The sequence below is a fragment of the Argentina anserina genome, chromosome 2 (genome assembly GCF_933775445.1).
Source record: "Argentina anserina chromosome 2, drPotAnse1.1, whole genome shotgun sequence".
Lineage (NCBI taxonomy): Eukaryota > Viridiplantae > Streptophyta > Magnoliopsida > Rosales > Rosaceae > Argentina > Argentina anserina.
The window spans coordinates 2,451-18,103 of NC_065873.1; the positions used below are offsets into that span (position 1 = coordinate 2,451).

Here is a 15,653-nt window from a genome sequence, read left to right on the forward strand (position 1 = left end):
ACCCTAAACCCTATAACCCTAAACCCTATAACCCTAAACCCTAATTCTTTAGGATGAGAGCACATTGCCTGTACTAGAGATGTTTGTGCCAAACTGTTAGGACTATATTATAATTCCTCTTGTTGTATTTGCCCTTGAGGCCCAGTCTTGTAGCCTGTTAAGTAGCTGTAAGTTCTAGTAGGACAACTGTGCTAAAGCGTAGAAGCTAGCTATATGTATGTAAACCTCCTTTGGAGGCAGGGGGTTGAGAAATGAATTGAATCCAGTTGTTATTTTACTTTTCCTTTTGTTCTCTCTGACATCACCGCGAAGGTCGATGCGATTCTTACCGCCATGACTGTTTAGCCTGGCGCACCACAGTTTGGGTCTGTTACCCACCTACCGCCCACTCCCACCGGCCATTTGGATCTTTCATTCCTCTCTGTGGGCATGTCAAACCCACCTCTCACCACTTCCCAACTTTTCAACCCCCACTCTGCTGCCTCGTCCAGTTTCTCAACCATTACCACCACCACTCCAATCTCCAATTCCCCTCTGCATGGTTGCAACAACACCTTCACTCCACCATACTCGTTCACCCCTTCTGGCAATTTCCCACAACTTTTTAGAAACACCGGCCCATATTCTGGCTATGAGCCTTACTACAAGCAGCCGAAGATCGATCTCTCTCATTTTCACGGGGAGGATGTTGTTGGTTGGCTCACCATGGCTGACCGCTATTTGCAAATCCACAGAGTTATGCCGGCTGAGCGGGTTGCTACGGTTGCACTTCATTTTGGGCCCGACGCCTCCATTTGGATGACATCATTCCAGATGCGCAACCCGGCTACTGCATGGGAAAGATTTCACACGGCATTGTTGGAACACTTCGGTGTTGGCAACGATTCTGATTATTTGGCGGATTTGACTCACATCCAGCAACATGGCTTCATCAACGAGTTCATAAGTGAGTTTACGAAGTTGTCATGCCGTGCTGTTCATTGGTCGGAAACTCAGCTCGTTCACAATTTCTTGGGCGGTCTCCGGCCAGATATACGACATGATGTCATGGCTTGGGAACCCAAAACCCTTTCTCGCGCTCAGCGACTGGCTCGCCGGTATGAGGCCAAATTCAACGACACTCGTCTGGCGCAATTCAGACCTGTTAGGCACCAGTCGTGGTCCTCACACAACCGGTGGGACTCGTCTACATCCTCCAGCTCAACCCCTGGTCCCACAGCCCAAAGACAACCAGCCACTACCAACCCTCTTGTCCCTACTTCCACTGGACCACCAACTACTGCCCAAGGACAACGACAAGCCCATCCAGGCCAAATTCGGCACTGGCTACCAAAGGATCAATATGAACAGCGAGAAAAAGGACTGTGCTTCATGTGTAATGGCCCATTTGGTGAGAACCATGTCTGTCGACGCCCGTTTATGGCCGTGTTTGAAACTGCCCAACCTGAGGTGGATTCAGAGTTCCAGGACTGTTTGTCAGAATTACCCAACCCAAACACTGACCCACAACCACCACAACCCCTGCCCCTCCACGCCATTACTCTCACTAAGAAAACAGACATGATGCGAGTACGTGGTGAGATCAATGGTAGATCAATTGTGGTTTTTATTGATTGTGGCTCCGCCCTCAACTTCCTCCACCCACATTTCGCTAGAGAGCTTCACCTCCCTATTCAACCAAGCCCACCAGTGTCCCTCACCTCTGCCTCCGGCCACCTTCTAAAGCCGTGGGGTATGGCACCAAATGTACCAGTGCAGATGGGTGATTATAAATTGCTAGATGACTTCATTCTCCTGCCAGTTGATGATTGTGATTTTGGGAGCTCAATGGTGGAATCAACTTGGGTTCATTGGTTGGCATTTTCCAGCCAAGTTTATGTTCTTCATTGTCGAAGGCAGAGGGTATACAATTCAGGGCATCACATCGGAAATATCTCTTTCGGAGTCTAGGGATTTATTGGCTCTGTTGCACTCTGATCAGTTGGGCTTTAAGGGCCTCTTCAAAATAGCTTCTACTGAGCCTATTGATAACGAGCCCAGTGAGCTGCGGGCTTTGTCGACTCACTTTGCTCAGCTATTTGAACCACATACTGGCTTACCTCCGAAACGCGATATTGATCACCGCATCTCTCTAGTTCCTCATGCCAGTCCGGTGAATGTGATGCCATATAGCTATGGTCACTCCCAAAAGAGTGAATTGGAGTCACAAGTCCGGGAGATGTTGGCAACCGGCATAATACGACGTAGCTCAAGTCCGTTTTCCTCACCGGTTTTATTAGTGAAGAAGAGAGATGGCAATTGGCGATTTTGCGTGGACTATAGGCAATTGAATGCCGTGACTGTGAAAGACCGCTACCCTATACCCATTGTAGATGAGCTTCTAGATGAATTGCACGTAGCCAAGTACTTTACGAAGCTTGATCTTAGGTCGGGGTACCATCAGCTTCGAATGCATGAGGATGACATCTCTAAGACTGCCTTTCGAACTCATGAGGGGCATTTTGAATTCTTGGTCATGCCATTTGAATTCTTGGGTCAATTTTAGTTTAAAACAATGTTTGAATGTATGACTGATACCAAGGAGCTCTATGGTTAAGGAAAGCATGTACAATTACAAGTGCAGGATTAATTATTGTATATCAGTATATGTATAAAGTTTATCTCTAACTTCCTCTCCTGGTATTGTTTTTGTTTGTTTGAAATGTGGTGCTCTTTTGATTTTTCTATAGAGGAAACCATATTCGCATTCTTTTGATTAATGCTCCAACAAATAGCCTGCCCTGCCCCTCTTTTCTCCATATTGTCTTCATTACCGATGTGCAGAACCTTCTGAGCAAAATGTTTGCAGAAATATTCCATGTTATCAAGGTTAAGATATCCGTGACTCGGATTTGGTTGAATGAATGGCGATGTGAAAGTCGTCGAGCTTAGTTGAGAAGCATGTGACCTTTCAGGTGGATTCTCTACTCGTGTTTTTCAGTTCAGTTCTTCTTCGGATCTGGTTAGCTGGTATTCGAGGGTGACATTGAATGATTGGTTTGCAGTTGAAACAAGTAATGATTGAAAAAGAATGTGGATCAGTGGTAATTACTATGACTTTGTACATGTACAATTTCATCGGGGCAGAACAACTAATCCTAAAAGAATTCAGAACATAATTGGTTCCCTCTTAGTTTCAGCATTGTAAAGGTCTTTCTGGTTGGAACAAATGCTGCTCTTTCGATAAAATTAGGATATCACGATTGAAATTAGGTAAGAAAGGCTACCCTTTGTGCTCCATAGTCACGTCGCATATAACATAGGGAGCCTAGGAAGGCAGCGCGCTTTGGGATGCGGAGTAACAAACTAAATAATCTGGATTACAATGTTTTATCTCCACCCATTCATTTCCTTCAGTGAACATGAGGAGATCAGTAATATGCTGGCACAGTTGCAGGAAAGAACATTTGTCTAACTCCTTTGCCCTTTATAATAGGGAATATGATGCCTGATGCACTCTGAAAATAATAAACCAAGAAATATTTGTATAAGAACTCAGTTATCAGCATAGAAAATTATAATTACAATAAGTTGTAACATGTTCTTAACATACTAAGATCAATCTAGCACCAAGCCATATGCGTTTAGGTGAAGGGAATGGAAACATCAAGTGCCCTACGCCATATATAGCAACAACAAAGAAATGGAGAGACAAGTGTAGTGGACGGGGGTTAAGACCAGAGAGAAGAGATACTGGTCCATATGAAAGATGCCTCCAAGGCTCAAATGGATGTCTCATGTTGAATGAATCGCCTAACAAAAGTGCACCAGGAGTGGGAACCGGATTAGCAGCCATCATTTCTCTACTGCAACCATAGAAGCACTGTATAGCTGTGGGGGAATCTGAAATACAAAGTAGTTCTCAGATTAGTTCATCAATAATATCAGTATGCATATCAAGTTTGAATTAATCAAATCAACAAAAAAATTGAAAAGAAGTCTGAAAGATACCTGAGGAGTCACCAGTCTTCAAATAGTTGGCCATTTCACCATTAGCTACTGAAGGGACTTTTGTTCCAGGTATATCGACCAAGCAACGAACCTCAGTGGAACTAATAGGATAAAACAGGATGAGTGAAGGATCTCCCAAAATCACATGTCCATGATTTGCGTGTGGAAGCTCACAGTTTTCCAAGATCAAACCAACAAAACAAGGACTTTCAACCTGCAGCAATAAACAATAACTATGTCGGTCAGACGAAAGAGTAAAACCCCTGCGAGGCTGTAATAAATTCAGTTCAAATTGGTTATTTAACTATCAAGTTTGGCACTTCATTAGTACCTTTGGTGCACTGAGTGATTTGCGCATATTTGAAAAGCAGCCATTACACACGATTGTTAGTGGATCATATTGTCACGTCCCTATTTTGGGAGTGTCAATCGTGCGCGTCGCTGGTTAAAAGAACATCAGACTTGAAGATCCTGAATGCATATGTTATGTATAACGGTTTGTTTTGTGTCTCGCCGAAGCTCTTCATTTTTGATCCTCTGATGTTTTTACCTTAGCTCTTCATCATAAATTTTTGTGACATGAAATCTGCATGCATGTAATCCCATATATCGTACGTCTAAAATTCAAGCAGGGAAGTAAGCTCCATTAATATCATATATCAAGATTATTTGCTAGTCAACAGTAGGATAGGAAGCTTGCTTAGTAATACACTAATACCACAAAGACGTCCCCTAAGATTGACATCTCTTTGGATTCTTATGTACCCGTCTTCACCCCAGCTTCTACCCCATGAGTTCTTCACGAGCCAAAAAACTTCGTACCATCATCACTTGTCCCATACCCAACTGCAGTTACTCCATGGTCACGACCCCGAAATTTCGAACATGAAACTCAAAAATCGAAGTCATGAAAAACTCTAAAACAATCTCAATAAATCGAAATCATCTTATTGTCACAGCGGATCGTTACTGAGTTTATAGTACAACTCAGTCGAATTGATTATTACAAACCAAATTTATAATTCAAGCATTATATCAAATGGAAATGTAAAAATCATCTCAATCCTCACCACAAAATAAAATAAGGCAACTTCGAAGTTTCAGAGTTGTCCGTCGATTCTGATAATCCACACATGCGGAACTATCCCCTACATCATCGAATATGTGCACCGGGATTGCAAAACACAAACCCGGTAAGCTTTGCAGCTCGTATGAGTAAACAACAAACTAACATGTATAGTAATACGAGAGTAAATATTGAAACATCCAATTATAAATGTACTCATGAGTCAAAGGACAGCTCATATGGTCGTCCAATAATATCTTAAAATATAAGTGCTCATGAGAAATCAGACAACCCATATGTTTACCCAATTACATTTATAATACGGGTACTCATCTGTTACCCCTCATGCAGTACACCGCCGGGCATTGGGCAACTCATCTGTCACCCAATAATCTCAAACATATGGGTACACATAAGCCGATAACCCATTTGTTACCTCTCATGCCAGTAAACCGGCAGACAGACTAGAGCTCTAACTGTATCGTAACTGTCGCCCGGCCAAGGCTAGGTTCCGACATGCCAACACGTCTGAAGACATGTCCGAAGACAACAAAAACGTTTTAACATAACTCAAGTTAAAACCACGTACAAAACAATCCTCACATGTTATTGTACAAACCAAGTGACATGCTCAAATAATTAAATACCAATACCATAAATGAACTTATTTGAAAACGGGAAATCGGGAATATGACAGTATATAATATAGCAACCCATATATATGTATCGATTTTACCAATTATACACATACACAATCCACTATATCATATACATATCATAGTTCAATCTTTTTAAAATAAGTGTAATTATGAATCTCCGCTAAGGGTAGATTCGTCATTGTGAAATTTTACTCACCTTAGTTTCCTGAGCGTAATTCCCACAATACTGAAAGCAATTCCTATACTCGATTAATCGATCACCTACATTGAAGAAGAAGTGATTAGAAACGTTATGTAAAACCTGAAATGTCGAAACAGTACTAATGTTTAACTGTTCAGTAATTTTCGGTTTTTATGAAATTATTGTTCACGTAAATTACTATTCACATATTAATGTTTTCATATACGTATTACTTTTCATATACATACTATTTATGTATTACTCTTTATATATGTACTGTTTACGTATTACTTTTCTTATACGTATTGTTTCCGTATTACTTATCCTATAAATACTAATTACTAATTTACCTTTCAAAAATAATTTTTACAATTACTGTACGTAAAATAATTTTACATTCACCGTACGTAATATAATTTTATATTCACCGTACGTAAAATAATTTGACATTCACCATACATAAAATAATTTTATATTTACCGTATGTAAATCACTTTGTACAAAAATTACTTTTTGAAAATTTACTGTTCACGTGCCGCCGCACGTGGCGGCGCGTGGGGTTCATGCGCCGCTCAAACCGGCGCGCGTGGCTTGCCCACCGCCACCCAAAACCTTTCCTTTCCTTCTGCTCCACCCTTCTACGGCCTAAGGCCGCCTCTTGCACCTCTCACCCTCCCTCACGCGCCGCCTAAGGCGGCGGTGCTCATTTTCATCCTCCTCCTCCGATTCTCCCCAATTCCTCCACAAATTCAACAACAATCACACCAAACAAAAAATCAAGCAAACCCTTACCTAGATATGGCTTCAGAATCACTAGGAAATCACTGGAGGTGCTTGAATTTCGACGGCGGCAAAATCGAGCAGCGGCGAGGGGCGAGGCGCGAATTGAGCTCCAATCTCATCATATGTAGCACCATGGGTAATGAGCGGTGGAGACGTGCTAGCCTCGTGCACTGGCGTCGCCGGAGGAGCAGCTCGGACGGCGGAGGAAGTCACGGGGCCTCGGGTTGTCGCGCGAGAGCTCACGGCGGCGGGGGGAGGCGTGTCGAGTTCGTGGGTTGCTGCGGTGGACCGTGCGAAGCTTTTGAGGCCGGCGGTGAGAGACACGGACGTCCGGTTGGCGAGATCACTGGCGATGAGTTTTTTGAGAGAGAGAGAGAGTCGGGGAGAGAGAGAGCGGCTGCAGGGGAAGGAGGAGAGAGAATGAGGGTTTTCGAAAATGGAAACCCTAACCCTTAAACATTCCTTTTTATACTCTTTTTCAAAATTGGAAACTAACTTCCGTCGCTATTAAATTTCACATGCGACGTCTGATTAGAACGCGTGACATGTCCACGAACTCGGATCGACGAGCTCTACAACTTTCATGAAGGAAGTCTTTGGAAACGAGCGACGGAGTAAAAGTCGATTCTCGCATCGCGGAAGCGTAATGTTTCTCCAATTAAGATTTCCGAAAGCGGTTCCGTTTTCGATTTACAATGTCGCGAGGCGAAACAATGCGGTTTATTATTCGTATAAAGTTTATTAATTTTTACGAATTCAAATAATTTGATCCCGAATTAGAGTCTAATTCACTTCCACATTGTCCTGTGAACACCCCTCTAGAGTAAAACTGCATGGCAGCCCCACTGGCATCAATCGCAACTGAGACTGGTTGGTTCGCAACGGCCTTCAACAAAGCCTCCTCATTCTCCGGCACAACCTCATAGCCAGTGATCTTGGCTGCAGGAGTTTCCTCGTTGTTCCTCCTGCAACTCCCATCAATTCCCTGATAAGGGTAGTCTCCTTCAGCTGCCAAGCCTTCGTTGAGGATGATGAACTGAAAGGCATAAGTCATTAAACCACCCGAACAGCCTGCACTAACAGTGTCACAATCGACTAGTTGTTGCTTCGAAAGAGGCACCAACTTCCCTGTTTTTAGCTTCGTAACTCCTTCTGTAGCTGCCACTGCAGAAAATGCCCAGCAACATCCTACGAACATAAATATATGACATTACGTGCCTGAGTAAGATACATGTTGAGAACTTAAGATCACAGCCCACACTTCAGTGTTCTCTTGCTACATATATCTAACATGTTATGTTATCTCAAGCTTGATGTGGGTCTCGAATAACTAATGAACATTCCACCCGGATCAAGGTTTTTCTAAAAGTGATGGTCTACCTTCTGATCGAGTGTGTAAGCTATCAAGTACTCGTTTAGCTAGGAAATGAATACGTACGTCTGCTACTACTTATGATGAAGATCGATCATGACATGCATGATAATCTGTTCACATGTAGATATTGTGGGCAAAATTTAATTTGGAGTTCTCTAACAACATAACATAAAAGTGTAGATCGTATATACTTGAATAAAATTAGACAGAAGGGTGGCCGGGTATTAGGCTTTCCACAATAACCCTGATCCTTCACAGGGGTCACGGCTCCCCGCTTCCTCCAATCCACAGTAGACGGGACTGCAGTCACATTGGCATATTTAAATGATGTTCCAGATGATGACATGAGATTTGGAGACTGAAACTTGTATCCATTGCGGAAGGCCAAGTACTCTTCATTAGTCAGGTCTGCGAATTCATTGATCCTTAAACTGTAAGGCTTATTTCCACCCATGTTGAAGGACTCTACGAACTCCACACTTGTCCTTGAATATCTTGAAACGCTTCTCCTTCTCCACATGGTCCTTATAGACGCGTCCATGACTAGCCATCCACTGGTCATGTCTCTTCACCATTACATTAAGCTCAGCATCAGGCAATGTGCGGCAGTAGGCTAGGGATGCCCAAATTCCAAAAACTAGAAGCACATGTAATATTGTTGAGCTTTTGAATATGAAAGCCATTGTTAGGCTGAAATGAGGTTACTTCTGAAAAGTGGAGAGGCCTATATGAGAGTAGCAGCCGGACCATGCACAGTGATTGATGTGGAAGTTTTAAGAGAAGGATGGACTTATTCTCCGGTGTGCTCGGCAATCTGGTGCTACTTTGGCAACCAAGTCGCATTCTCTATTATGTTGAAACTTTTTGATGCAGTTGATTATGAGTATATGCGATGATGTGTAATAAGCAATCAGGAAAAGAAAAATCCTTAGAGTGGGCTAGTTTTGGAACTTTGCCTCTAGATTCTGCAGATTCTTAGATTAAGAGTTCATGTGATTTGCTATTAAACTTAATTTGTACCTCAACGGCTATGAAACAATGAACTCATAATTCATTGATGCTCAGATGGTGTTTGGATATGCTCTTTACAAAGATGGAAACGATAAGAAATTGACTTATTCCTTGGAAAAATACAGTTCAGATGTAGCTGCGAGAAGTTTCCACAACGGGCGTTTCATCCAGAGAATGCGTGAAAAGGCTCCAACTCTTTCAAAGTAAATCTCCATATACCTTTAATTATATTGCATCAGATTCCTATATATGATTCCTATATGGTTGAACATGTTTTGAGTTTCAAATTACTCATTTCTTTTCCCTAGAACTTCATTGCAGTGTGAAATTGGAACAAGGATCAGTGACAACTCTCATCAGGGGATCGGCTCCAGACCCCTACCTGTGTGTAGGGCGACCAACTCGCCTCTTTGACGTTAAGTCCTGGACTAGCGACAAGCTCTCCGAATTTAACCGGATCGGCATGCCTGAACCCCTCGGAATGAGCAGCCATATATGCTGATGAGAGTTCTAAGGGTATGGGTGCCGTGTTGGTGCATGACAAGCATCCCGTGGCATTTATCAGCAAAGCCTTAACAGAGCGACAACAGGCGTTGTCGACCTATGACCGTGAAATGTTCTCCATCCTCCTTGCCATTGATAAATGGCGCCCTTATCTCTTGGGTAATTCATTCACAATCCGCACTGATCACCAGACAATTAAGCACATGCTCGATCAAAGAGTATCGACACCAGCCCAACACAAGTGGCTATCGAAATTGATGGGATACAATTACTCGATTGAGTACAAGCCTGGTAAGACAAATACGATCCCTGATCTCCTCTCTAGACAACATGAATTGATGGCTATTCGAACTGTCTCGGCCCCCATTTTCGATAGCATTCAAGACATTGATGCTGCTTGTCGCCGTGACCCTGAGGCCTCTGCTCTGCTACATGAGTTGGCCACTAGTAAGTGCACGCGCAAGAATTTCACTCTTGTGAATGATCGGTTGTATTACAAAGGCAGGATATTTGTTCCAAGTTCATCGGAGCGGCGCTCAAAGATTTTGCACGAGTACCATGCTTCCGCGCAATAACTCTACAGGGGGCGATCCTATTACAGGAATAGCATCGGGCACGCCCGTTACAATTTTTACTGCCCAATAACCAATTTGGTCCCAGTTACACCAAAAGATGCAGTCAATACACCCAAAGCCACACCAGTAATTCCATTTGAGGTTCAAAAAAATGACTAACATATATTTTAGCAAATTGGCAAGTTTTAGAAAACTAGTGTAGCAAATTGTCAAAATTTAAAGCTAGTGTAGCAAATTGATACCAAAGCCAAAGCTAAGCTAAGGTAGGAAATTGGCAATTATGCCTCCCTTCTTTAGGATGAGAGCACATCACCTGTACCAGAGTGTTTGTGCCAAACCAGTGCCACTCATCAAAATTCGACACATGTCACAACTACTCTCTCTCAGATTTAGTTTTGTTTTACTCCCTAGAAAGGGGAATGCAGATATACGTTTCCTATTCCTTCTATACATGGGATAATAATTCCTTGTTTACGTGGGAATAATAATATGAGTAGAAATCCTATAAATACGCAAACCTTCAACATGAGTTTGTTCCTCACCAAATACGAGATTGTTTCCAGCAATGTATAACTGCAAGGTTTTCAGCACCGTGATACCTTTATTACATCACTATCTGGGTGGTGCTACCACAAACAGCCGCAAAAGACGTACTGCTACCTTATTACCTCTCTTCTCTCCATCTAAAAGGTTCAAGAAATGCATAACAAATTCACCACCACAATCGACAACCACAATTTCTGATATCCCCGACTGTATAGTTGTCGAAATACTTTCTCGAATTCCTAACCTTAAGGCCATATTCGGGTGCAAGCGTGTGTGCAAGCGCTGGTTTGATCTCATCTCTGAAACTTATTTCGTTAGCCGGGTTTTATCTCATCTCGAATTTCCGACGAGGCCTTACCTGACTGCTCATGTTATGCGCCACTTTGGTGATTACAAACTCATACCCCTCACCTCCACTCGTTCCAAACTTCCAGGGATATATTCAATGGAGTTCCTCAAAGGTGTTAAGCAGCGTGATAATACACCAACTGTGGAAGCAACTTTCAATGACTTGGTCCTGTGCTGCGCAACCCGGTTTGATCAGCGTGACTACTACATCTGCAATTCAATAACCAAGCAATGGGTGGCTCTCCCTTCCACCCCTCGAGTTCACCGGAAGATGGTGCCGGCGGGATTCCTTTGTGATCCCTACTATGCTGATCAAGGTAATGCCGATTATAGGTGGGCGATTGTGCGAATAGTTCCAATGTCAACAGGACTAGAACACGGTTTCTGTGTGGAGGCATTCTCTTCTGAGATAGGGGAGTGGACCGAGAAAGACTGTATTACTAATGCACAAATACCAAAATGCTTTGATTCTTTCATTTACTGGCGGTCCGGCGTGGCTTTCAACGGCAAGTTGTACTGGTTTAATTATAAAGGCTTTACTCTTGAGTTGGATCCATTTAATATCAGTGTTAGTGGTATTCGTATCATCCCTGTCTTCGGATCACTAAACCAAGCTCTCCAACTAGGTGTGTGCCAGGGGCGTTTGCGAATATACCCCTTTTATATATGTGGATTTATTAGTATTTGGGAACTGAGAGAAACTTCAGGCAACGTGGAATGGACTTTGATATTTGACGGTGTTCCTATGTTGGACATGGTTTCCCAAGATCCTGAGATCACTGCACAAAAATCAGGCAAACTGGACGTGCTAGGTTTCCTGCCAAGCAATGAGGATATCATCTACCTGAAATTTCCGGAACAGATAGTCATGTGCAATCTTCGTGAAAACACGTTAGAGAAGAGTCCACTTGATCCACCTATAGATGTTGGATTTGATTTCTATAACTCTGTTGGTTGGTTTGCATTTGTGCTCCCGTGGTGGCCTACACCAGTTCCTAGAATCAATAATCCAAAGGTTTCTTAGCTAAGGCGGAACAACTTGAATTATTCCCGGCGCTCTTTTTGGAGGCTGACAATGAGCTCGGTGTATTTGTTGAAGACTCAGAGGCTTTTCCTTAAGAACTTGAGGCCGGCGAGGGCATGAATTCGCAGCCAGTGCCTTAACATCAGCTTGCTTAAAGAAGCCCTGGCGTTTTTTTTGGTTCGGATTGATGTCTGAACTTTAACTAAGACTCTTTCTTTCTTTCTTTTGAAATGACTCTCTTTAATTATTTGTTTTTTTTTTTAATTTAAACTCTTTTCACCAACATCTCTTACTCTGTAGTTTCCAGGCCAGAAACATAGAAGAGAAAAAAAAAAAAAAAGATAGAGATAAACGTAATATTTATGATATTCAACTCTATTCATCATTCATCTCTTCCATTCATAGCCTTACACTTACCAGCCAGCATATCATAAACCAAGCATTACGTCCAATATACTTGTATGATTGCATGTATTATTCCACCAGGCTAGAAATTTAGTCCTATTCACTAATAGAAATCTAAGAAATCTCTTTCTTAGATCATGAAGGTCATACACTTGCACAATCAAAGCTTCCAGAGTGGAAGCCCTCATTTCTTGAGTTCGTTATAATTGGCTCTTGGTGATATGGCTTGTACAGCACTCAAGAGACGAGACTTTGTAATGCTGTAAACCCTTACACTACCTAGAGCATTTCCATTGACCTAATTTTCCTAATTATGAAATCTACTTATGAAATCTACCTCTGTTTGTGGGAACCAAGGAGGTATCCAAACATGAGTACTGCGAGGAAGGTAAGCATTCTGGCTGCTGCTGCCTTGAATTGGGATTCCGGTTGAGCTTGGAACGGCTGCAATCTGCTTTCCTCCTTCTTCGCTCTCTTTGTGGGACCTCGAGGGGCTCTTTTGCGGATTATCAAGCCTGGTCCAAAGTTGGGAGCAGCTTGGAGCTGTGGTGGTGGTTCTTGAGAGTTTTGATCCTGTCTAAAGTTGGGAGCAACTTGGATCTCAGCTGTGGCTGCTTCAAAACCTTGAGGTTGTTCAGAGTCCACTGGAGCAGCCACACCCCTCCCTCGCCCATCAACTTCTCCCCTGCCCCTTCCCCTTCTGCCCCTTCTGCCCCTTCCCCTTCCTATATCTGCTTCAAGGTAAAAATATTCCACTGCCTCACCCACACCTCCTCGACCTCCCCTGCCCCTTACCCTGCGCCTTCCTCCTCTGCCCCTTTGCACCTCCCCAAGCTCACCATCAAGAGGGGTTCCTCTTCCCCTTCCTCGTCCGCCCACCTCAAGACCGGGATCTCCTTGAACTGCTGCAGCAGGCTGAACTTCATTATGCACAACAGGAAGAATCTCTTCAAACAAGGCGAGGTCCTCTTCATCTCTGCAGAAGAAAACCAAGCAGGCAAGCATTCAATATCTGCTAACAAATCTAATAATCAGGCCTTTTCAAAAGAAAATTTCACTTCTGAAAATATAACAAGTTTTCCCAAGTCAAATCGAACACAAAGCCGATCACATTTAGCAAACACACATTTAGAATGTAAAGTCACGAGTAAAAAATCAAACACTGAGGACTTACAATGCCCGGAACTCGTTATGCAGGTAATAGTCAGCCCAGAAATCAGCATCCTCATCCTCCATTGTTCTCAAAGATGAAGAAAATGTAGCCAAACAGGTTTCCCTGTAAGCCAAGCAACGCCAGAAGCAAAATCATAACAAAAACCAGACTATCAAAGTCTCCATTAAAAACACGTGTTTATACAACTCCAAGATAAAATCAATTCAGCAGGTTTAATCATTCAGGCGTGTTTATTCCAAATTCAAGTCGACTCAACATTCACATTGAAAAGGATTAACTGTTTATAGAGTTAATCTACACTATTCATTTCCATATGTTTCAGCATCCTATCAACTACAATACTGCGATACAAGAGTGGAAACTGACATATTGACCAGTCATCTAAATTCAATAGCATAAGTTTTTCAGGCCTCCTAAAAATGACAGCCGTTTGAACAATTTAGACGAAAATGCTACCTCCAAAGTACAAATTCCTTCGGTGGAAGAGATAAGAGAGAAGTCGTTTGCGAAATCAAACTGGCTGCTGACGATCCCACCCTCGCCGAAACCCTAAAAAATCGCCCGAACACATCAAAAACAAAATCAACGAAATATTGAAACCGAAATCGAATATAAAACTAGGGGATTCAAATAGTTGGTACTGAAATTGAGGAGATTAACGAAATTGCATATAGAAACAACGCCAGAACAAAATCATGCATGAAATTGCATATTAAAACAACGCCAGAAGCAAAACACACAAACAGAAACAGAAGAAGTAACAATCGAAAAGCGAAATTCCGATCGTACCTGAGCGAAGAACCTGTGAGCTAAAGAGAGAGGAGGCTCTGTTTTTTGAAGGAAGGAGCCGAAGTGAGGGAGTATTTATATTGGGAGAGAAAACACTTCGAAACGGCCTCGTTTTGGGTCGATTGCACTCGAGGGATTCTTTCATCTTCTTCTTTTGTGACCCACCGGAGGAGAGAGGGATTAGTTTATTGTTTCCTTTTGAGCTGTGGTGAACCGGTGGTTTTACGTCAAGGAGCAAACTCTGAGCGAGGCTTTCTCCACGCGCGTAGCCGACAAAGCATTCAATTCCCCCTCGTACTCTTCATCATGACCGTTTGATCCTCGCTTGATTGAGTTTGGGCGGTTGGATCCTTTTGTCACTAAAGTTACTGGGACAGTAAGAACGAATTAAGAAAGTTAACATTAGTCTCATGCTCTTCGAGTTACCGTGCTACCCCATTAAAAGTAAATTGTACTGTGATCAAATTATGTTTGGTTCAATTAAAAATCTTACCAAGCGTAGCGATAACATACTTGGGCATTTTTCCAAGTGCCATATGTTAGCCTTCACTCAATTTATATTTTTTGTTTACCAGTCCATATCTTCGAGAGCTATACAAATCTGGAAAATAAAAGTTGAAACCCTCATCATATCAACAATTACCTAATCAGTAATCACACCTTTTTGGTCGATTTTCTGTACATTTCTGCTTGAGGTTTCGTCTTCCACCATTCTTCTTACCAATAACTGGTGCGCCATGTAGAAGAGGGAGAACAACGTCGTTTGCAGATCAGGTAGAATAGTGATCGAGCTACTCCTTGGTTTTCTACTGTGAGCAAAGTTCTCTATATTAAAACAATTAATAAATAAAGGTGATTGTTGGGTTTTGAGAAGCAGTTTCATAAGCACTATTTGTCTATTTGCTTGATTAATAGAGAAAGATAAGGTGCATAATTCATCTGTGAAAACAATGGTGAACAAAACAAACAATGATCAAGAAAGCTTGAAACAGATGATAAAAGTATAGTCTTGCACTGTGAAATTACAAGCCATTAGTATACCATTGTTTAGTTAAAGTTGAGTAGCACTCAAGTTGACAATGATGAGTTATGACTTATGAGGATCAGGAACCGTATTCGACTCCATGTTTTGTTGTCTCGGAGATTTTCCAGACCAAACCCTGGCAGTCATTAGTTGCATCATAATGCCATTTCCTTCTTAAACTCCAACCCATTATAATGCC

General features: G+C 42.3%; 2 protein-coding genes, 1 long non-coding RNA gene and 1 pseudogene across 3 annotated transcripts; 1 reads left to right on the top strand and 3 right to left on the bottom strand.

Moving 5' to 3' along the window:
- The first annotated feature begins 429 nt into the window (after window positions 1-429).
- On the top strand, window positions 430-2,545 carry LOC126782133 (uncharacterized). The gene is made up of 2 exons (XM_050507307.1): window positions 430-1,762; window positions 1,869-2,545. Exons 1-2 carry the CDS (start codon window positions 430-432, stop codon window positions 2,543-2,545), a joined length of 2,010 nt encoding a protein of 669 aa, XP_050363264.1.
- Window positions 2,546-3,410: 865 nt separating this feature from the next.
- LOC126782134 (squalene monooxygenase SE1-like) lies at window positions 3,411-4,390 on the bottom strand (the record flags this gene model as incomplete). The annotated part of the gene is made up of 4 exons (XM_050507308.1): window positions 3,411-3,497; window positions 3,593-3,882; window positions 3,991-4,204; window positions 4,322-4,390. Coding segments are annotated over 4 exons (660 nt in total), but the record flags the coding sequence as incomplete, so codon positions are not given.
- Window positions 4,391-4,662: 272 nt separating this feature from the next.
- On the bottom strand, window positions 4,663-8,737 carry LOC126785223 (senescence-specific cysteine protease SAG39-like; annotated as a pseudogene).
- A 4,554-nt stretch (window positions 8,738-13,291) lies between these two features.
- On the bottom strand, window positions 13,292-14,513 carry LOC126785228 (uncharacterized). Its single transcript, XR_007671034.1, has 4 exons — window positions 14,431-14,513; window positions 14,098-14,190; window positions 13,642-13,743; window positions 13,292-13,443 (listed from the first exon to the last, which is right to left on the bottom strand). It is a non-coding gene; the product is annotated as an uncharacterized LOC126785228 (long non-coding RNA).
- Window positions 14,514-15,653: the final 1,140 nt, after the last annotated feature.